This window comes from Apium graveolens, chromosome 8 (assembly GCF_009905375.1).
Source record: "Apium graveolens cultivar Ventura chromosome 8, ASM990537v1, whole genome shotgun sequence".
Taxonomy (NCBI): Eukaryota; Viridiplantae; Streptophyta; class Magnoliopsida; order Apiales; family Apiaceae; genus Apium; species Apium graveolens.
In genome coordinates, this window is record NC_133654.1 from 998,009 (window position 1) to 1,021,400 (window position 23,392).

Here is a 23,392-nt window from a genome sequence, read left to right on the forward strand (position 1 = left end):
AATTTAAAAGTGTTTTTACTATTTACAAGAAAAAAAATAAATTTTGATTTATAAGTTTCCATGAATTTTTTAATATATAACTTACATTATATAAAATTTTAAATATAATAACAACAAAATACTATATAAATTGACAAGCAAAAATCAAAATAAAGAACCAAAACAGATACAGATTTCATAGAAACAAAACAAACGGCCTAGTTGGCCTTCCACAGTTCCACTTATCCTATGACGTCCCAATGTGTTCTCTTTCTCTAAGAAATAATGAAGGAAAAACTTTGAATTACCTCTTACTCCCTAATTTTAAAAATGAAGAAAAGCAAGTAAATTGTGCTCTTGAGTTTTTAAAAAAGTAAATTATGCTCTTGAATTTTTAAAATGAGCGAAACAAGTTATAATGAATATAAATTTAACAAATTTTCACTCTAAAAATGGAATGAAAATAATTTAACTCCGTATCACTTTTGTCATTCCCTTTAAAAAGACCATAGAGCAACGCCTTACATATTTGGAGTGAAAAGACAGTACTACATCACTTATGATATTGTATGATCCCTTTGTAAATCTTTGACCACAAACATAGTACAAATTTCAGAATATAGTATGATATTACAGAATCCATCAGACCCTCTATCTTTTGCTGCTGCTGCTACTACATTGATGAATGAAAAGATACTAGTTTCAATCTTGCAAGAAAGAATAAAGTTATACTATGTTTTTCCTTTAGATTTCTGCATCTTTTCCCCCTCTTGAAATAGTACACAGTTGTCAAGGCCTTAAATGTAAATAGCTGTCTTATGTTTTTGGAAAACTTGGAAATCAAGATATGCTGTTTCCCAAGGAATATGATGTGATTCATAGTACACTTCCTGAATACACCAGCACATCTAATGATCATTTACCTATTAATCATGCTACAACTAACACTTGGTTTCTTCTAGTATGTGAACACCTTTGTTTTGTCTTCCAATAACAAGTGCTACCAAACATTTCATCCCTTCATTTCCTCCCAAACATGGCCAAATCTTTGAACATGAGTGAATCGCATACTAGTATATTACAGAGGCTTGGAGAGGACAAAGAAGAGAGTAGACTAATGGATCGATACGAAAGAATGTCGTTCGAGATGGAGCTGAACAAGGCTATTTGCTTTGGCCGCAGCCTTTCAGTACAGCCCCAACATTTCCATAATCCAGCCCCGGAGTCGATCAATGTACTAAGCCAACTTCCACTGCAGAGGAGCACAACCACCAAAGCAAACAGCCCAAAGGAGGTTAATCAAGGCCTCATCAGTTTCAAGAAAGTGGTCAAGAAGCTGCTGAAACCCCTTAATATTATGAGATCAAACAAGAAATCAGCTGGAAATGCAGAAGCACAACCAAAGGACCTCCGCTCTAGCTCTGTGAATCGATTTAGTCGATCTGTACACCTATAAACTTACATTCTACATTTTCCGGTTACTGGCCGTGTATAAACATTTATATATGCAAAATTGCAAACTCTATATCTTTCACTCTTAAATTTTCTTTTCTCTACTGCCTTAAACATAATATTCGTTTGATTCTACTGGAATCCATTTAGAGGTACTCCTGTATAAGATATACATACTTGCCGCAAATGTCCAAAATTTCCAGTAATTCATATTATGCAAGCTTTAGGATGACTCAAGAACATGATTGTCCAAAAAAGATACAATGGTCCAGGTTATTAAAGGGTAATATTGTAATTAGAGAAAATGCAATAGGAGCATTTCTGTTATGTGGCCAAACATAAACAGTGCTACTTGGATTGCCTCTAATTAATTATCTTCAAAGCAGGAAAAGAAATATACAAAAATGCATTGTTCTTCATCTCAATCTCTCTGCCCCTCGACATCCTACCTTCATGAATCCTCCATTACATATTCTATACCTAATGGCCATTTTTTCTTGAGCACCAACAACCACAAAAAACCCTTTGCCAATAAATTAATTCTGTTAGCAACCCTGCAAGATTTTTCCAAAACCACATCTCCTCTTATCAGTACTAAAACTCAAAATTCAAGTGATGGGCTAATAAGATTGGTTGCAGAAACCAAAGGAGTGACCTTTGAACAAGAATATCAAAAATCCAGTCTTGATGGTAAGATTTGTGAATTACATCTTCTTCATAAAATTAAAGCCTCGCCCATTGCCCAGAGAAATGAAATTCTTGATTTTATTAAGAAAGATTGCAAATTTGAAACCATAGCCACCTTTAACAATTTTCTTTTAGAGTTATACATGGCAGATGAGGTGGACTTTGCTACAAAACTGTTCTCTGATTTATCTTTGGAGCCTAATTGTGGGACATTTAGTTTGTTGATTAGGTGTTATTGCAAGAAAGATGTTCCCTTTGAAGCTCATAGAGTTTTTATTGAGATGCTAGAGAAAGGGTTTGAGCCCAATGTTGCAATTTTTACTGACCTAATTAATTCTTTTAGCAAAAGGGGAAGAATGCAAAAGGCCTTTGAGGTTTTCAAAGTCATGGAAAGTGTTAAATGTGAGCCCACAACTCATACTTATAATTGTCTGTTGAAGGGGTTGTGTTATGTGGGAAGGATAGAAGAAGCTTATAAGATGTTGATGAACATCAAGAAATCTTCTTGTATTAAACCAGATATTTATACTTATACAGCAGTGATGAATGGATTTTGTAAAGTGGGGCGGTCCGATGAGGCGTTAGAATTGCTTGATGAGGCTGTGGAAATGGGATTAGTACCAAATGTGGTTACTTACAATACTCTGCTTAATGGGTATTTTAAAGAGGGGAGGCCACTGGAGGGCATTGGTTTGTTGAACAAAATGAAGATGAGAAATTGTGTGCCTGATTACATTAGTTATAGCACGCTTTTACACGGGTTGCTCAAGTGGAGTAAAATTCATTCAGCATTGAGCATATACGAGGAAATGGTGAGTGTTGGTTTTCAAGTGGAGGAGAGGATGATGAACACGCTGCTACGAGGGTTGTGCAGGAGATCCAGGATCCAGAGAGAGTTATTAAGCAACGCTTATGAGGTGTTTGAAAGAATGAAGACTAGAGGTTACGTCATATATCCTTGTGCGTATGAGTTAGCTATTGAAGCCTTCTGCATGGGAAAACAGACAGACAAAGCTCTTGCAACTTTATGGGAGATGATTAAATGTGGACATTCTCCGAGGATGATCACATTCAAGAATGTTATTCGACCTCTCTGTGTTCAGGGAAATCTCGTAGAGGCATTACCAATTTTAGTCTTGATGCATGAAGAGAGTAGAATGGCAATTGAGTTTCCCTTTGACATATTGATTGATGAATGTAATAATAGACAAGGCTTCTATATGTGTTCTTGTACCATATATGGTGCAGCACTCAAAAGAGGTGTTGTTCCACAGAGGAAGCCTAAAGATTGTTCAGCTGAACTAAAGCTCAAACTATAACATTTATATTTCATCCAGCTTTGAATATTTCTTTGCAATTTAGTCTGCAAGCAAACATATGATAAACCAAATTTGATTCGGTTAGTTACTATGATAGTGTCTAAACTTTGGTTAAGATTAACCGCCAGAAGACTCAGAAGTAATGCATGCAAAGCAATTGCTACATATCTTATTTTGACACCTCCACTTGTATGAATTTAGATCAAGGCTGTAACCAAAACAATGAATAATGTGCATGTCAAAACATAGTATTTTATTCTGAAGATCAAATGATCTCGATTTTGATAACGTCAAGGTTTCCAACCATTCATCTGTTATGAAATGCAACAACACAGCATCATAACTTCCTAATACAATATGTGATCCCATTAATTAGCAAGTAGTGAGAATAAAAATTTCAGAACATCCTCTTGTCTATGGGGTGTACACAAAAAATCGGAAAAATCCACCTAGATCATGCATTTACTTGACCGAAAAGGCCCCTGCGAAGCTGCAAAAATGTGCAAAAAGTGAACAATTTGACAAAAGCATGGAGCAATGCAACTAAAAAGTTGATGTGAAGATATACTATTTCATGGTATACGATATTTTCCTAATTTAAACTTAGAAGCAGCATGCATCTAAATGCCCCTGGAAAGAACACTGATTATTATGCTCTTACAAATAAGAAGGGCCTGCTGATAAACATACGGGTCTCTACAGTTTTAGGCTGTTTCAGTGCTACCTGAATTTGAGATTGTCTTGTTTCCTTTGAATTGATCTTGTACAGGAAAACAGAAATGAAAATAACAATTGCAACAAGCAAACCATTACACGCAGTACTAGACCTAGTGACTGCAGTTTCTATGTAGACTAACTATCGGTTCCTGTGGTTGAGTTCTCTTGATATTTAAACAAAAAGCTCGGTTTAACACTTGGGAGTCTAAGATAGTTTGTACATGAATAAACACAAATTTCCCAGTTAGAAAACCGCAATGTAATTTTAATTTTGCTAAAGCCGCAACATTGTAAATTTGACAAACTTCTGTATGCTTAATAGATATTTAATTATTCAGCAATAAACTATATGTGCTATAGCATTCAAAAGTGGAATATGTGAGAGTGGCTGATTATCAGATATAGCCACAAAAAGACTAGGCAGAAAGTAAAACAACACTACATTTGTAAAGAAAAGCACTAGTGATAGTTAGAGTGTGAAGTTCCTGCAAACATACAAAAATACCTGTGGTAATTTCTGCTTGAATACAATGTCCAAGCGAGCATCCAAAGTATTCTCACAAACAATCTTTCCATCCAGTGAAGCCACAACTACTCCACCAGAGCTTTTAATTTATCAAACAGAGAATATTAATCAGGACACCAGAAATCAAGAAAGAGAAACAAAGTCAAATGCAGCAACAAAACAAGAAACTGTCTTCAGTTATTCAGTTATATTTCATCTTGTTGTTTGTATTTGTCAACAACCTGATACTGACAATCTATTCTGTGAGATAAGACATATGCAGCAGACAGTTTTTCGTCGGTGATGTGACCAACAGGCTCATTGACATGCTCCACACTACAAAAGTATGATAATATGAAAGTATTATATACAGAGTGAGATAATCACCAGGAAAGACCATGGGTGCCTGCGCTAGTCTGAGGTGGAGGGAGATAAACCCGCTTGTCGAGCATGATTGAGGGGGTTTGTAGTTTAGCTTTCTCAGTGTACTCTCGCTTTGCTTCCTCCAAAACAGATTCAACAAGTGAAACATCTATCTCTCTACATCGAAGCAACACAGCTGGCTCTTTGAGCCTTAGAAGACTCTAAAAGGAAAAGAAAATCGTTTAGCAGACCATAAAATTAAATGACAGGGAGCAGTGCAATAAACAAAACAGAATCTATAGATGTCGCTTCTTATAGAGTGTATGACTATAAAATTAGACACAAGCATCTAATTACAGCAATGGTTTTTTGAAATAGAAAACAACAAGAAAACACAATGGTTACCAGTTACAAACACATGGAACATTGTGCAAGTAAACCTAAATAAATGAGTACTACTTTTTTCTGCTCTATAGGAAAAATGGATCGCTTATTAAATAAAATTAAAAGAAAAGCAAGAAATTTGAAACCACGAACCTGTAGAATCAAGTCTTTAAGAAGCTTCTTATATCCATTCTTGTCCTGTGAAAAACGTAAAAGCTCCTTGCTAGTAGCGTCTTTCAACGTAGTCACAATATCATCTTGAGCTTGTAAAACCTTGATACGGGAAGCATTAAGCTGCGTTGAGTACTCACTACACAGGAGATAATTTTGTAACTAAATGTCACATATGGAAGAAGAGTATAAAATGTAGGTTATTAGTATGTGCTTATGAATAAACAGCATTATATAGTTATTACAAAGTAGTAATATATGACAAGACAACATTTTCGTATTAAATCAAGATCTGAGCATGCATAGGGATAGGAAATAAGTAGGGAAGAATGTGCAGATCACTAACATTTTCTTACGAATATCGACCTGCTTGAGTTTGCGCTCATAATCTTGTTTAATCTTTTTCTTTTCAGCTTCCAAGAGTTGTAGTTTCTCGATGTTAAATTCCTAAACATGGAGGGATGACTCATGAAGAAGAAACAGACATGCATTTATACAAATATAGAAATAAATTTAGGAAAAAGAAAGAAACCTCCTCAGCAGAAACGGAGATCTCATTGGCTTTCTCTTCGGCTTCCTGCCTAATGAATCTCACCATCTGTTGTATCTGCTTCGATACATCTGCGTCGTTCATTTTGCAGATCGCTTTCTACAACTTGTTTCTGTCTGCTTTTGTTTGTTGAGGAAGAGGGTAAAACAAAGATAGATAGCAAACAACAAACTAAAATTTGACATGTTCATTCACAGCACGATTCCGACTCCCACGCTCCTATTCCTTGCCGCGCTCCGCGCTATTTCGTTACTAATATATAATTTTATTTTTAACCAACTTTGTTAGAGCATCTCTAATTTGTAGACAATATGGAAAATTTGTTCAACCTGTAATACGTTTCGATGTTATTGTCTATATCGGTTAGTTATATTTTTAAAATAGCATGTTATTAGAATTTATGTTGTTATAAATAGAATATATTAATTTAATATGGTAATAAATGATTAATTTTTTTTTAAAGATTTCTTACTGACGTGGTTCAACAAATATATCCAACATCAAGAGGTTAGCTGAATTTATAAACAAGAGCAGTGTATCATTGGAGATGGATGCTCTTACAAAATCGTTCTCAAATAATTAGTTGTTATTATTTTATTGTTTATTTCATAAGAATTGTTATGGGCCTCTCGTGCATAAATATGAGTATACAAATAAAAATACTATACATATCATTTGTAAAATATTTTGAAATTATTTTTGGGTTATTAAATTAGTTACTAATTGCCAAATTATTATTTAAAAAATTATTTTGGGGATAGAGTAAATTTTAAAGATTAGTTACAAATAAAATGTCGACGACTGCAAGTGAAAATTTATAATCTATAATCTACCTAGGGTTATGCTTAATAACAATAGTATATCAATAATAATAACAAATATCGCATTTGTGGGTTCCATATGCAAGGTTGTAGTTGATACGTTCATGAAAAGTTTAGTGCTCGATTCGGAAAAAAATCGACTTAAGTTTAGTTCGATTTATAAATGAGTAGAATATAAAGAGAATTTTAAGGTTCAATTTCTAAATAAATTGAACACCAGCATATTTAGTTAGAGATGCACAAAAAACTCACTGGGTCGGGCTTTAAAAAACCCGGTTTTTTTGAAAACGGATCGGGTCAGGCTTTTTTAAAAATTGGGTCGGGCCGGGCTTTCTAAGAAATATAAGGCCCATTTTAGGCCCGCGGGCCGGGCTGGATCGGGCCGAATCGGGCTTTATCTGGGCTTTTTATTTATATATAAAAAAATATTTTAATATTTTATAACTCGAAATATAAGTAGTTTAAATACCGGAGAAAATAATATATTGATATATAATATAGAGTAGTTTAAACACCGAAATAAATAATTATCTTTAATATAATATATAAATAATCATATATACCTTAATTACTTCTAATATTATAATATATTATTTTAAAAATCATAAAAAATATTGTATATTTTCAAATTTTATATAAAAAAATCGGTTTTTTAATTGGGCTTTTCAAAAAGCCCGTGTTTTTATCTGGGCCGAACCGGGCTTTTATCCGGACTTTTTTCGATCTGGGCTTTTATCCGGGTTTTTTTAAGTCCGTGCTTTTCGGGTTTCGGGTCGGGCCGGGCCGGATTTTCGAGAAAAAAGGAGGCCCATTTAAGGCCCGCGGGCCGGGCCGTGCTTTTTTCCGAATCGTGCTTTTCGGGCATTTTTCCAGATCGGGTTTCGGATTTTTTGAACATTTGTAACTATAGTTTGTCTTGAAAGTTCGTGAACACGTTCAATAACAATGTTCGTGAGTGGGCTCGTGAGTAGTTTACGTAAACGTGTTTGTGATATAACTCGTGAATATGTATATGTATATTTTTTTATTTTTTTTATCGTAGGTAACCCGCAACCGCTACCCTTCGGGTGCGCACTGGATAAACCGTACGGGCTCACGTAATAGCCTGCAAACCACGTGAACCAAGGTAAACCGCATTTAAGCGACAGACTCTGACTCATGAGACATAATCATAAATTCTCCTCTCGTGGGATTCGAACCTGTGACCAAGAGGATAATTATCCCCTCTTTAACCAATTAATTTAATTCATTTAAGATTATTTATTAAATTATAACTTTTTTTATTTGTAGGATTTAAATTATAGTAAATGCTAAATGGAGAATATATAACTATTTTATTGAAGTTGTGTTTATGTATTAAATTAACGGTAATATAAATATAAAACATAGAAATAGTGTAATTTGATTATATTAGAATGCTAAACATTTAAATTTATTTATTTGGCTTGTAAGGTTTTTAAAATGTATTTAATATTTCATATTTACTTTTTTTAGAAAAATAAGTAAAACATATGCAAAAATTAGGGAATTGTGAACAATGTTCATTAGTTGTTCATTGAATCATAATTTTTGACCTTTTCGTGAACATGTTCGCGAATAATCTTTTTTTGTAATGAGTTGATACATGAACAAATATTTTGATTTGATAAAGTTCGAGTTCGAGTTCGAGTTCGAATTCAATATATTTTTAGCGAACTAATATATGAATACTCAAGAGTTCGGCTCGGTTCAGCTCATTTACAGCCTTATCCCGAAAGGTTTATCACACATATTGGAATTTTGTGTAACAATAGACCATAATCCAAGTTTGGTATCCCCTTCAAATATCTGAAAATCCTCTTTACAGCCATCAAATGTGATTCTTTGGGATTTGCTTGAAATATAGCACACATACATGTTGAAAACATGATGTCTCGTCTACTAGCAGTTAAGTACAACAAAGATCTACTTATTCCTCTATAACTTGTTATGGAAGTTTATTCTTGTTTAAAATTTTTAAAATGTAATCTAGAACATTGAAAGAGTCATTTGAAAGAATTTTATATGTATTTTTGGCAATTGATGTAAACTTTTATGTATATTTCTTTTTAAATTTATGATGGCTTTTTATTCAAAACAAATTGTTAAAAACAAGGGTAATCACTATAAAAATATTCTGAAAATGCTGTATTTTCCGATTTTTAACAGGTTGATCGAGCCGAACGAGTTCAAACCGAGTTTGATTCGAACTCAAGCCGAATAAACTAAAAGTTTGAGCTCGTTTCTTAGCTAAAAAATTTATGTGTTCGAAGTCGAGCTCACGTTCTTAACTAACTGAGTCCTTGTTAAGTCGAGTTCGAATTTGTTCGAAAAATTTGGAGCGCTTACGACATATCTGCTAGAAAAATTGGGCAATTACCTTGTAGCCATAAATTAACAACAGAAGTAATGAATACAAGAAGCTCTTTAGCCAAAGTAGACTCATCACGACGACATGCATCTACTAGATGTTGAGCCCTCAACCCATCTCGCCCACATGAAATAACTTTTAGAAAGGATTTGATGCAACGACGAGTAGTTTCAATATTTGTCAAAAGAGGGCGTTCATCATAAAAGAAATTAGGCATTAAAAAAGAAAGTTTCTCAGGGTATTTCCCTTCAAGTAAAAGCCTTGTGTTTGGAGTGTTTGGAGCAACATCAGATGATGTCAAGACCTTGACTGGTGTTGAATAATGACCATCCGGAATTTCCATCAAATATTATTTAACCTTATCCTCGTAGGGTGATAATTTAGTTTAGGATTAAGTGGGACTGATGTCTCCTCAAGTTGTCAAAAAATAATGATTAAGCTTATGTAGCATGACATTTTTGGTATAAGATCTTTTCTCTCGATGATCACTGAGGATGAACACCCTTTAGGTACATGCATGTAAAATTAGAAGTCGTATCTAAGCATCGCAGGAGGAAGGATTGCTGACAATCGTAGTCAAAATAGCCTTAACAAAACACGAGAACAGGCAAACCTACATGCCAGAGGAATGTTTTTATCGCTTGAAATGAGCGTTGGAACACTTTGTCAAGTATAGTAACATCTAAGACACGAGGCTGGACAATATGCACGGTGAATGTGAAATTAACAACGCTTTTAAGGACATAATCAAGTGGAGAAATACCCTGAAAATAGTAGAAAATGGAACCGTATAACTCAAATGCTGCAGGTGAAACAAATTATAATTTACATGCTTACAATATTTGTCAACAAAATGCCTACTCATACAATCACCACAAAGCCACTGATCAACTAAACGAGACACATCATTTTCTGATTCAAATGCCTCACAATCTCTACCAATTAACTTCTTATAAGAGGTAATCTGAGTGTGAGAATTAAACCCGGTGCTTATAAAAATGAGTAACAAAATAAACGCCTGTAAGTCATGTTTCATCGATATTACCATCCGAATAGTTATCCAATCCCTTAAAAGGACAATGAATATGTCTTATCATTCGCCATTAATAACCTTTTTTAATAATCGAAATCTCTTTTTAAGTGGTACACAAGTATTAATTTTGGTTTTACTGTTTTTTTGGTACCACCGACCTTTGGTTTCACTTATTAATTTATGTATATCTTAGAATTCGACTTTTGTATATCTTTTAATTTTACTAAAACTTTTGGTTACACCTTTATTTGTGTATGTATATCTTATAATTTTAAATGTCTTATAATTCTATTAAGTTCGATTTTTTTTGTTATCTTATATTTATACATTTAATAACCTTTATTAATAAGAGAAAACTTTTTTAAGTGATACACAAATATTAATTTTGGTTTCACCAATTCTTGATACCACTAATTTTTGGTTTCACCTATTCATTCATGTATATTTTATAATTTACTTTTGTATGTCTTTTAATTGTACAAAAATTTTTGGTTACACTTTTATTCCTGTATGTATATCTTAGACTTCTACATATCTTGTGATTCTATATATTAAGTTCAGTTTTATTTTTGTTATCTTATATTCCTGCATGTATTATAACTTTATTAAGTTTAATTTTATTTGTGTTTTCTTACATTTCTATATGTCTTATGATTTTATTAATTTTGATTTTATTTTTATTTCACCTTTTTGGCGTTAATCTTTGTGTTCATAATTTTCTTGTGTATTGCTATTCAATATATTATGCGTTTTTTGTTTCATCAACTTTTGATTTCACCCTTTTTTAATTTCATTGTAACTCTAAATGTATAATTTTTATTCTTCTTTTACTTTTATGTGACTTATAATTTATGTGTATTATTTTACCCGTTTTTTAATTACATTTCTTATATTGATTTTAACTTAGTAATACTATTTTCCATATGACTCAATAGTATATTTTAAAGAGATAATAAAATTTTTGAAATCGTATAATAATGATAATCTTTTTATTATAATCATAACATAAATATCGTACTTAATAGTTTAGGTCATAGTTCTAAAAATCGCACAAATCGCCGATTAATTGGCCGGGTAATCGGAGATCGGAGGCTCACCGATCTGAAAAGGCAAAATCGCCGGAAAAAACGTTTTCCGGTCAACTGAGTTAAAATCGGCGAAAATCGAGTCAACTCGGTAGAAATCGGGTCATTTGGTAAATACGTTTTCAACAAAAAGTTTGCAGATAGAAGAGCAGAAGATTAGGAAATCTGAAAACACAAACATGTGTCTACATACATAAATGGTTATAGGGAAAGGAGGGAGAAGGCAGATGCTCAAAGCTCAAAACTCAAAACTATTATTTTTAATTAAAAAGAGGCACACATAACTATGCACGTGTCCTCAGCATTATATACAAAAATTGTGTGTATATTTTAAGAATGATAATGTTATAATATACATAATATAATAATAGAAATGTACAGTTTGAAATTACAATGTCAAATTTGTGTGTATATATATGGGGGTTATTCCAATAGAAACCAATTTAGAATAGAAATTAGAAATCAAATAATTTTTTTTTTAAAATTAATTCGAAATATACACATATGGTATGCAAATCGACCGTTGAGAGATGTAGAAAAATACAGTGAAATCGGATTTTAAAAAAAAATTACGGTTTGACGGGAAATATCAAATTAAAAACGGAGGGGAAAAACTGAAATTGGGTGTGTGGGGGGTGTGTTTTAGGGGGACCATTAGATTGGGTAGATCTAATGGTTTAGATTGGTTCTAAATTTCTATTTTAATTTGTATTTGTATTTGATCATTCTTCTATATATATATCTTCAAAATTGTTTATTTAGTCAAAAAAACATTTAAAAATAAATATTATTAAAATACATTCGATTTTTGCTTCGATTAATCCTTCCGATTAATCCCCGATTTACCGATTAATCCTTATAAGGTCATGTTACCGATCTTCCCCGATTACCAATTTCTGTAACACTGGTTTAGGTTAGATTTTCTGAATAAAAGTTAAAATTTTTGATATGATATTTATACTATTATAATTTTTAAAATTATTTAAATAAATTAACCCGGCTCATATTTGACACGGAATATAACTAGTATTGATTAATAATCGAAAAATAATGAAATTTCCTTTTAAAGAAATTAACAATCAGTTAACGAGTGAGACCAAACAAGAAGCCAGCGGTTACAGGAGAATCGATGGCTAAACTTTAAACAAAAATAATTATTAAAGGGGATCTTGATGTAACCTAACTCTAAAAAGTAAATTTAAGAAATGAATTAGGAAGTTAGAAAATCGGAGAGAGTATACGAGATATAAGTTTGTACTAAATAGAAATATAGAAGAAAAAACCAGTGAAATTAGTTGAAATACCACTACCCCTATTATAATTAGTAGAGAAAGGCCAGCAGGGAAAATAAATAAAAAGGCACGAGACTGGGAGTGGGCTGCTGGTGGTGGCGTGAGTTTGGTAAAGTAGCCCCAAGGTTGCTGTTGCTGTTGCCTGTTGCTTCAAGTCTTGTCATCTTTCACTAATTAATTTAACACCAGCTGCATGCATTTCTTATTTTCTACTATATATTAATTTCATGCTTCCTCCGTTCCGGTCAATTCTTTAGATTTGTTTTGAACACTATTAAAAAATATGTATAAATTAATGAAAAAGAGAAAAAAAAATGAGTAGAGTGGTGGAACCCATTAATTTATAATATATAAAAAAGAGATAGTGGAGTAAAAATATTGTGAAAAGTGAGGAAAAGTGGGAAAGTTGCGATATCCATAGTCTATTTTTAATAAGTTTTGAAAGTTAAAAGAATTGGAAGAAATTGATAGGAGAGAGGGAGTATATAGATGATAGGATAATACGCAATACTATGAGTTATTAAATTGATTAATAGTAATATTATTGGGATTGTTCGTCTTGTTCCTCATAATGATCCCATGACGCTTTTGCTTCACTTACCTACCCCTCAATCGTCCATCTAAAAAAACATTCATTCATTTTATGCTGCTATGCTATCACAACTTCAATTAACTATTAGTTTCTGCTATTGCTCTGCTTCTTCTGCTTCTTGTTTTAAGGTAATTATAACATCTTCTCTTTCATTTATTTTTTAATTAAATTAATAAATTATTACTATTATCTTCTCCTGCAAAAGTGACCTTGCTTCCTTCTTTTATTAGCTTTGATATGGCAGGCAGGTTGACTTACTGCTTGAGTTGCTGATTAATTAGAAATTAATTAAGTTAGTTAGTTAGTGCTGTTCTTCAATCACTTGCTTAATCAACAACACCAACACCAAATCTGTATGGCTTCTAAAATATGCATGAATGCCTTGTGTGGCGCTGTTGTTCCTAGTGCTGATTTCAAACAAGGCTGGCCTCTGCGATCCGGTGCCGCCTTTTCCAGTCTTTGTAACACCTGCGGGTCAGTAACACTCCTCCCCTGCTTTGTAGGATTTCCTTCTACTATCACTTATTTTTCGAGATTACAAAACATCTAACATCAATGCTTAGCTATTCTAATTGTATCCATACTAGTTTCTGTTCAGCTTCCGAATACATTAAGCTACTCATTCCAATTTTTGATTTATGTCTAATCACTTTTCACCACACATTTCGTTGCTATTACCTATTAGCTATCAGTATTAAATTTTAATATGTTGCTACTGATATTTAATTTTAGTATGTTTGTTGATGTCGAACCTTTAATCTCTTTGGTAGTAAGTTAAGTATGTTTTGATGTCCAACCTTTAATCTCTTTGCTAGTCAAGTTAAATACTACCGACTACGAATTATAATATTCAGTTTTTAATAGTATAACCAATAACGATGTCCAACCTTTGGTAGTAAGTTAAGTATGTTTTGATGTCCAACCTTTAATCTCTTTGCTGGTCAAGTTAAATACTACCGACTACGAATTATAATGTTCAGTTTTTAATAGTATAACCAATAACGATGCACATGTTTAGGGCTGCACAAAGGTCAAAAACCGGACCGGACCGACCCGGACCGGACCGAAGACCAGATTTTTTCAGAATTAAGGACCGAGGACCGAACCGTCTCTATCCGGTCTTGAGACCGGACCGGATTGGACCGGGACCGGACCGGTTTGGACCGATTTAATTAATATTTATATAAAAAATTTATTTATATAATTTTATTTTATTTTTTTTTCAAATTTATATACATTAAAAATTTTGTTACTTGGTACGTCAATAAAAATTTAAAAGTAAGTACATATTTTATTATTTTAAAAGTAAATATAAAATCTTAAGAGTATGAATATCTTAATTACATGAATTACGAAATTTAGTAATTTAAAGTGTAGTATCAATCTATTTTATTATATTAAATTTATTATCTATTAACTTGGATCAATAAAATATGATATTGGTGAATATTTAATATTTATATATGATCTTATAAGATATAAATTAAAGATAAAATAATTATATATATGAATTCAGGTCTGGACCGGATTATTTCAGGTCTTGGACCGGACCGGACCGAAGACCGGATTTTTTCAATTAGAAGGACCGGAGACCGGACATACCCCGGTCAGGTGCAGGTCTTGGACCAGTAGACCCGGTCCGGTTCGGGTTTCAGGTCCAGACCGGAATTCTGTGCAGCCCTATACATGTTTCTTTTAATACATTATATTTTTTTATGTTATGCATGGTTTAGGATTTTTAAATTATTAGTAATAGTAATACTAGTTTTTAAGGGTGTTGGCCCCTTATAATTCAAAAAGGGTGTTGTATCTTTAGAACTAATACTATGAATCTTGTGAAAAAAGAACTAATAATATAATGTGTATTTATAATATGTTGTTGACATGATTCTGATCTTAAACCGTTGTTAGTATTTTAGATATTACATATGAGCAATGCTACATATCCCGAAAAGGATCCAAATAATGTTCCCAAATGACACGTGGCGTTATTTCATTCGTGGAACTCATATTAATGCACGATGGGTCCATTTCATTAATGAGGAAATAACTAAGAGCACTACGACAACTCAACTTTCGGTAACGTTTTTGGGGATTCTAGCATTTCTCATTAGATATTCAAATTTGAAATATTTTTAGTAATAGATCTAATGGTTCTAGTCTATCTACTTTAAAAGATCTTTAACTTGCCATTCCAAACTAATATTCAACCAAATTTTGAATGTTTTGACTTTAATAATATAGTATAGATATAGATAGATGTATATATTGTTAAAGCACTTTGAAATGTGCGTAGAAAAGTCAAACGACAAATATTAAAAAATCGAGCGAGGAATTAATTACACAATTCAGTACTACTTGTCAATGGCTATCCCATTTACTTTCCACACTTGTTCTCAATTAATGTTGCCTCCTCAATCTATGGGGATTTTATTTGCTTTGGATAATTACATGGCATGCCGCATGCTTAAGAGCACCTTACAGCTTCTAATACATTCTTATATTCTCTCTTTTGTAAACTATTACCGATTTACCTCAGGACTTTGTATGAGCAGCTATCCTTCTGTGACGTGTTTCATTCAGATGACACTGGTTGGAGAGAGTGCATATCATGCGGCAAGGTAACCTCACAACTAAATTCTATTCATTTTTTCTTGGGAAGAATTCCGCCTATTTAACCTATCCATCTCGTTCTCATGTTCTTAAATATCTTTTGACTACAGCGTCTCCATTGTGGATGCATCGCGTCTAGCTCTTTGCTTGAGATACTTGACAGTAGTGGTGTGATTTGTATTAGGTGTGCGAAAAGTTCGGGAGTTCAACCTGTAAGGCTAATTAAGCTAAATTCTCTCTCTTTAAATATATATAATATATATATATATATCCCTCACGCACACACAAAAGCTTTATTGTGTACCTTATTTGAACGTATTACATCTATGTTCACTATTTGTAAGGGCGTTGCTCACATGGCTCTCTAAAACTGTGGAGACAAAGGAGGTTTATACTAATTCCATCTCACAACTTTTCCTAAATGTTCTATCAGCTATAGCCATAAATTAAAGTCCCTCATGCCAAATATTTTATGAAGTTTACAGTTTGCTCTAGCATTAAGCCTTGTATATATTATATATATAGGATTTAAATTTCAAAAGTCCAAGTGAGGCATAGTATTCTTATGTTTCTTCATCTGAGCTTCATTGCAGACAGGTGCCGAAAGTCCTACAAGATTTGGCACTTCACTGGAGAAGTATGCCGGAGAAACACATTCTTCTTCCTTGGACAATCAAATCAGTGTCGGCAGCATTCATAACAGTAAATTTAAGCAATGTGCCAACTTTTCCAATAATAATGGCCCAAAGCAGTTCCTCCCACCACAGAATGATAGTACGGCCAGGTCATGGTATCAAATGAAACTAGAAGGATCCATACCCCCGTCTGCCGATGCTAGGAATACATGTTTATCTAACTATAGCCAATTAACTGCTGGATCTGGATCGTCTCTTGATATCAAAACAAAAGCAGATAAAAATACTCCGGATGTCAAAGATGTATGTGGATCACCAGTACATACAAATTTAACCATTTCCTTGGTTGCTCAATCTCTAATCCCGCATTCATTGCCAAATGCAACACATTCATTGCCAAATGTGGTATGCGAAATGATGGAATCGGATAGACCTGTTTCTTCCTATCAACACGGATCTAGGTCCCACTGTCTATTGCCTAAGGCATCAAAGCCTGTTCTTACTGCAGGATTGGATCCCAATGCTAGTACAATGTCACAAATGCGTGTAGCACGACCGCCTGTTGAGGGACGAATTAAAAGTCAGTTGCTTCCTCGTTACTGGCCCAGAATAACGGAGCAAGAGTTGCAGCAAATATCTGGAGAGTATCCACAACCTTCCCTTTTCTTTACTTGCCATATTGTCAATTATTTCTAAAGTTTATATATGCACCCGTGAACATTCTACTGTATTAATAAATATCTTGCTGCCAAAAAAATTTATTTAATTAGTAAAAAGGATAATTAATGTAAGTTATACACTATTTATTATATTCGGGACTGATAAAAATAAAATATATTAGTTTATCGAGTTATTAATGCATCGAGGTTATATTGGCAAGTATAGATATATCTGTTAATACTATGGTTCCTTGACCAACATGCTTCTAGCTCAAATTCCACCATCGTCCCATTATTTGAAAAAATTCTGAGCGCCAGTGATGCTGGTCGTATAGGTCGTTTGGTACTCCCGAAGGCATGTGCAGAAGTAAGGTCTCTTAACATATACTGATTTATGTTTTTCGAATGCTTTTGATCTCTCTTATAATTAGAACTGTATTTCCAGGCATATTTTCCACCAATCTCCCAACCTGAGGGCATTCCTGTGAGAATTCAAGATGTAAAGGGCAAAGAATGGGTTTTTCAGTTCAGATTTTGGCCAAACAATAACAGCAGAATGTATGTTCTGGAGGGTGTAACTCCTTGCATACAGTCCATGCAATTACAAGCTGGAGACACTGGTACACTTTAAGGCACACGTTACTTGATTATATAGTAGAATCATAAGCATTTTGTGCATGATTAACTTTTCAATGGTAATTATGCTTTTCACTTCCCTTTGTGTGTATGCAATATGCATGCATGCTGCTGAGTGATATGAATATGACTATTTTTCTAGAGAGGATAGAGAAATCCTGTAGTGACTTTTGATCTCCTTTCTCCTTTTCCGAGTGTTCTTAAGATGAAGCTTGTATATTGACAATCGGAAAACCTTATTTATGTGCATGTATGTAATTAGTGTTTTCAATAATTATCTTTAAGGTAAAAATCAGTTCTGGAAAGGAACAAGAGATCTACAGACTACAATGTGCAAAAAAGCATAGTAAAGCTATTAATTTTGACAGCATTCAAGTGAATTTGGAATTTTTGAATATTTTTAGTCGACAATGTATTGATTTATATACAGATTAGTCAATAAGGAAGGTATCTTCACCCCAGTGTACTTCCTTGTAAACTTCATGACATGTGTTATAGAATACTTGGTGGTTAATTAGTGTGAAGTAAATGTCGAGATTAAAATACCAATATTAAATAATGTAGTTGTAGAAAATTGAATTTGAAATGAGGTTGAATATATATAATAAGGAAATATTACTCAGTTATGTAGTTATAGGGATTCAAATCCGGGTGAATTAGGATGAAAATATATAATAAATAAATATTATTAAATTATGTACTTATAGGGAATCAAACCCCGGTGAAACCAAAGAATTGAAATAAAATTAATAAATCTTGTATCGTAGAGAATCGAACCCGATAACATCATCTGAATTTAATTATTTAGTGATAACGAAAATTTGGTACTTTGGTATACTATTGTGTTACACTAAAACATTATTTCCCTTGTTAATAAAGATCATGGTAAAATAAATAAGTCTTGCATGATTACATAGTTGTAGTCTTGTAGAAAATCGATAAAATTAATTAAAAGAAATTATTTAGTGATAACCAAAATTTGGGATTTTGGACTATAGTATTCCACCGAAACAATATTTCCCTTTTTAATAAGGAGTATAGATTTAGCAACAACTGTTTTAGCTAGCAGTCCAACTCTCTTAAATTGACTTAAATATATCTTTCTGGTCTATAAAGTGGATGTATATCTGTATCATTATTATATAGCTGAACTTTAGAGCTTTCCTATTAGTTCGTCTTTCTGAGTTTGATATGTAACTTTGCAGTTACGTTCAGCCGTATGGATCCAGAAGGAAAACTTCTTATGGGCTTCCGTAAAGCCTCAAATAATATTGTGATGCAGGTACCACTTCTCTAGAAAGTTTATTTTTCAACTGCTTAGGAGTCTCTACAGAAATATATTCATCATAGCATACTGTCAGATTAATATATACTTGAATTGTGTAACTGAGTAATTAATTTGCTGACCAGGATTCCCATTTCACTGGCAAACATAACGAGTTTTTTGCAAGTGAACCTTTCTTATCGGGTGTTGCTGATAATCTACCTATTATGAATGGTTACTCTGGTCTTCTCCAATCCATGAACAGAAGCACAGATCCTCATACAAAGGTATTCTCAAAACAATTGAGCTCATCTAGTGGAGATGCTTGGCACGTGACTGATAAGCATGGAAGCCAGGGGATCATTGGTTCATTGCCACCAACATTGCTGGCTCCTGAGAGAAAAAGAAGTAGAAATATAGGGTCGAAGAGTAAGAGGTTGCTCATTGATAACCAAGAAGCGCTAGAGTTAAAACTCACTTGGGAGGAAGTACAGGAGATGCTCCACCCTCCTGCTAGTATCCAGCCAACCACTGTCACAATCGAAGACCATGAATTTGAAGAGTATGAAGTAAGTCAGCACTATTAAATTATTTTCATATGGTCTTCAGGTAAACTGCAATATCTATAACCAGACTCTTTAGAAAATTATACAAAAAAAATACTAACCAGAAATGAAGTGGACTGAGGAACACAGCATGAAAGTGCAGTGTTGGTATGCATTTTTTATTTCAGAAGTATTTCTGATACATGGTAGGAAATAATTGCCAATATGGTGCTGGCAAATTGTAGTGGATTATGGTTAATGTGATTATGCTAGATCAATTCAAGCCAACAAAGTAACGAACTTTCGGGATCATTTGTTATTCAAATATATATATATATATATATTATATAATATGCTTAATGGTATATATTTTAGTGGACACCTTTATAATTTAAATTTGAATAAATTAAATTCCGTAATTTTTGTTCTTCTTTTAGAAGAGGCTTCTAAAACTAAAATAAATTATAGATTAAGCAGTTAGGTAAAGACAAAATCTGGTAAGTGACACAATTTATTGCTCATTTCCCAGCACTATGAAATTTGGAGACTTGGAGTCTTGTTTTGACCCAGGTGATCACTTTTTCTTAAGGATATAAATATTTTTTTTGAGAATGGCAGAAAGAAACGTTTCAGTTAATGCAAGGGGGAAATAATGAAAATGGCCATAATCATGTCAAAAAATGTGGGATGCTATTTAAAAATTTGGTCTCGCATCACCTAATATATTTTTTTTAATTTAAGTTGGATGAAGGAAGTCTAATAGAGAATTTGAAAACTTCTATCGTAATAAACAAGGTCGCATGCCTACTTTGACAGTTTATTGGCCATAGTCATTCATTATGAGCTGGTAGTTGTGAACTCCAGAAGGTCACGTGTGCAAGGGAAATGCAAAGGATCTGAAAACTGAAAACTCTTATTTAAAAATACGTACTTTGTATATAAGCTGATATCTGTCTAATGCTTCCGTCTGTTACTATGTAGGCACCACCTGTTTTGGGAAAGAGGAGCATTTTTATTGCCCGGTCATCTGGGTAACAGTTCTATTTTTCCTGATTCAAGAAACTTAAGTTTTTTTGGGATGCATGGATTAGTTAAGTTAATTGCTGATTTGATGATACAGGGAGCAAGAGCAGTGGACAACATGCGACTGTTGCTTTAAGTGGCGAAGATTGCCATCCGATTTTCTTCTTCCTCCCACATGGAGATGTCAGGAAAATGTTTGGGATCGCAGCAGGCAAGTATTGTTGTACGAGGATTGCAGATCTGAATTTAATTCACAAAGTAGATATTACTGTATGCTAATATAATTCGTCTTCAGGTGTTCATGTTCTGCACCAGATGAGTTGAGCCCCTCGGAACTTGAGCAACTTCTCAAAATGAACAATGGTATAGTATCAGGGATGAGGTGTTATATTGACTAACCCACATTGAATTTCACTCATCGTTTGTGAGACTCAGATAAAAGAGTTGTCAGGGCTCATGTGTTGCCAAATTGACATGAAAGTCTATACATAAAAGATATACTCTTTCCTTCAGAAAATAGATTAAAACCTCTGCTCAACTAATGAGCTATATTTTATATATCTGAAATAGAACAAAATCGAAGTCAGCCTTACCTAACCTGGTACAACCTTTATAAGAAAAATTTAAACTGTCTTTCATTTACAAGCTCGTCTAGCTAACCTTATAAATAATCATAGAGAGATCGGTCCTTACTTCTTGGGTCAGTCAGTTCTTGAATATTTATCACAAATATTCTTCCTTTATAAGATTAGCTTGAATTGTCCATTATATTTAAGCCTATTAACTGCTTGGAAGGAAGTCCATGGACATTTTTTCTTCTACTTCAATTTTTCCCTGCTTAAATTTGGTCTTAATGATGTATCGCTTTTCTTCTACTTTGGAATTCTCACTTCAGTTTTTCGCTGATTAATAGATTTCAAAAGACGGAGAATTGCAGTTTTTAATCAGATGCCAACACTGGAGCACGATTCTAGCACCCCAGGTATCTTGTCTGGTAGCCCTGGTCAAGGTGATGTGAGTAGTCCGGTAGCTACAACAACAAGACATCCTAGACATCGCCCAGGTTGCTCTTGCATTGTATGCATCCAGCCTCCTAGTGGCAAAGGAAAACACAAGCCAACATGCACATGCAACGTATGCATGACAGTTAAACGCCGTTTCAAGACCCTAATGTTACGTAAAAAGAAGCGTCAATCAGACTTGGAAGCAGAAATTGCTCAGAGGAATCAATTTATATGGGGTCCTAAAGAAGAACTGGAAGTAGAGAGCAGTTCTAGGCAAGGTGGTAGGTCTCTAATTAATCTGTTAGATGATAAAAGTAGATCAGGAAGTAAGCCACAAGCTATGGATATGGATCAAAGAAACGATCAACCTGGAAAGGATATTGATACTTACGCAGATGAATTAGACTTAAATTGTCAGCCCGGGGAGGACTTCCCTGTCAAGTCAACTAGAGTAAGCATGGTGAGTCTTCTCCAAGTAGCTTCCCGTCCTTTGGAGACCTATCTGAAGCAGACTGGTCTTACTAGCTTACTATCTGAGCATCAGACTAGTTCAGGATCACATGCCTTGCCACAAGCTGCTACAGAGAGTGAGGGGCAGCCTCATCAGAACCAATCCATAATGCTGGAGGATCAGGGCAAGGAACCAGGAAGTGATGACAAGGTTTCTGAACTATTTCAAAATGGCACCGAGCCGTTGTGACTAGTGAGGGTATTATTATGTTTTTCTTCCATGATTTTTCTTCTACGATGTACGACGTCTAAATTTCTTTGGTCATCTTTGGGTTGGATTGACAGTTTTGAGGGTTGCCTAGACAGAGGAGGTCGGGTTGGGACAGCATCATATTTTGCTAGGATTCCCATCAATTTGCCTGATGATATATGTGTTCTCTCTAATTAGTTGAAATATAGTAGATATTTTTTTCTTCTATCTGCGTGAGTTGTATATATTGTAAACAGATAATTGTTTAGCTATTAGGTTTGTAATGGAAGTATAAGGTCCCTGTTATTGGAATGTTTTATTCATTGTTGGAGATAATTTACGGAGATAAGAAAAACATATATTGGTATTGGAAAAAATGTAGAAAATGAGAGAGTGAGTGACATAGGGACCTGCATCATCATGCCTGGTCCAGTAATTAACTTGCAGATATCTTAGTTGTGCGACCGACTCTTCCTGTGTTGATTACCTTGAGCTTGGGGCATCCTGGTTGATCATATAAATCTAACTGAAATAATAAGAAAAATAATACTTCCTCCGTTTTACGATATTTAGAGAATTTTTGTTCTCATAATATATGTATACTTTTAATTTTTAATATAAATATGTTGATATATTTCAAAATCACTTTTTTTGAAGTTATATAACAATTAATAACGAATGTTTAGTTAAGGTTGAGTATGTAAATATGAGATTCATTTTTATTTAGCCAATAAAATTTTGACACATGGTATTTTATGATTTTTCTGTGAACTAATTTGATACCCCTTACGAGTTATTTTTTAAAAATAGACTTGTATTGCAAGATGAAATAAGTAGGAGCCTAGGAGTTAAGAATTTTGATTGGTGCATGCATTATTACTTACTCCAAGAAAAAGAAATTAATGTAGACAACAAGACACGCGTCAAGTAGCAAATACATAAATAAAATCAACGGCCCACAAGTCATCTAAACC

At 33.6% G+C, this 23,392-nt stretch overlaps 3 protein-coding genes across 4 annotated transcripts; 2 read left to right on the top strand and 1 right to left on the bottom strand.

The window, feature by feature from the left end:
• The first annotated feature begins 1,782 nt into the window (after window positions 1-1,782).
• On the top strand, window positions 1,783-3,475 carry LOC141678919 (uncharacterized). Of its 2 annotated transcripts, XM_074485350.1 has the most exons (2): window positions 1,784-2,121; window positions 2,348-3,475. In XM_074485350.1, the coding sequence occupies exon 2, from the start codon at window positions 2,400-2,402 to the stop codon at window positions 3,435-3,437; it is 1,038 nt and encodes a 345-aa protein (XP_074341451.1). In that variant the 5' UTR covers window positions 1,784-2,121; window positions 2,348-2,399; the 3' UTR covers window positions 3,438-3,475. The 2 variants fall into 2 exon arrangements, with proteins under 2 accessions (XP_074341450.1, XP_074341451.1); XM_074485349.1 differs by having other exon boundaries at window positions 1,783-3,475.
• Window positions 3,476-3,673: 198 nt separating this feature from the next.
• Window positions 3,674-6,347, bottom strand: LOC141678920 (V-type proton ATPase subunit E1-like). The gene is made up of 6 exons (XM_074485351.1): window positions 6,110-6,347; window positions 5,924-6,024; window positions 5,560-5,716; window positions 5,047-5,243; window positions 4,660-4,759; window positions 3,674-3,927 (listed from the first exon to the last, which is right to left on the bottom strand). Exons 1-6 carry the CDS (start codon window positions 6,209-6,211, stop codon window positions 3,892-3,894), a joined length of 693 nt encoding a protein of 230 aa, XP_074341452.1. The 5' UTR covers window positions 6,212-6,347; the 3' UTR covers window positions 3,674-3,891.
• A 6,919-nt stretch (window positions 6,348-13,266) lies between these two features.
• Window positions 13,267-22,746, top strand: LOC141676662 (B3 domain-containing transcription repressor VAL2). Its single transcript, XM_074482354.1, has 13 exons — window positions 13,267-13,467; window positions 13,570-13,813; window positions 15,879-15,960; window positions 16,063-16,164; window positions 16,546-17,231; window positions 17,517-17,613; window positions 17,692-17,866; window positions 19,088-19,164; window positions 19,293-19,715; window positions 20,673-20,722; window positions 20,812-20,925; window positions 21,010-21,077; window positions 21,628-22,746. The coding sequence occupies exons 2-13, from the start codon at window positions 13,695-13,697 to the stop codon at window positions 22,416-22,418; spliced, it is 2,784 nt and encodes a 927-aa protein (XP_074338455.1). The 5' UTR covers window positions 13,267-13,467; window positions 13,570-13,694; the 3' UTR covers window positions 22,419-22,746.
• Window positions 22,747-23,392: the final 646 nt, after the last annotated feature.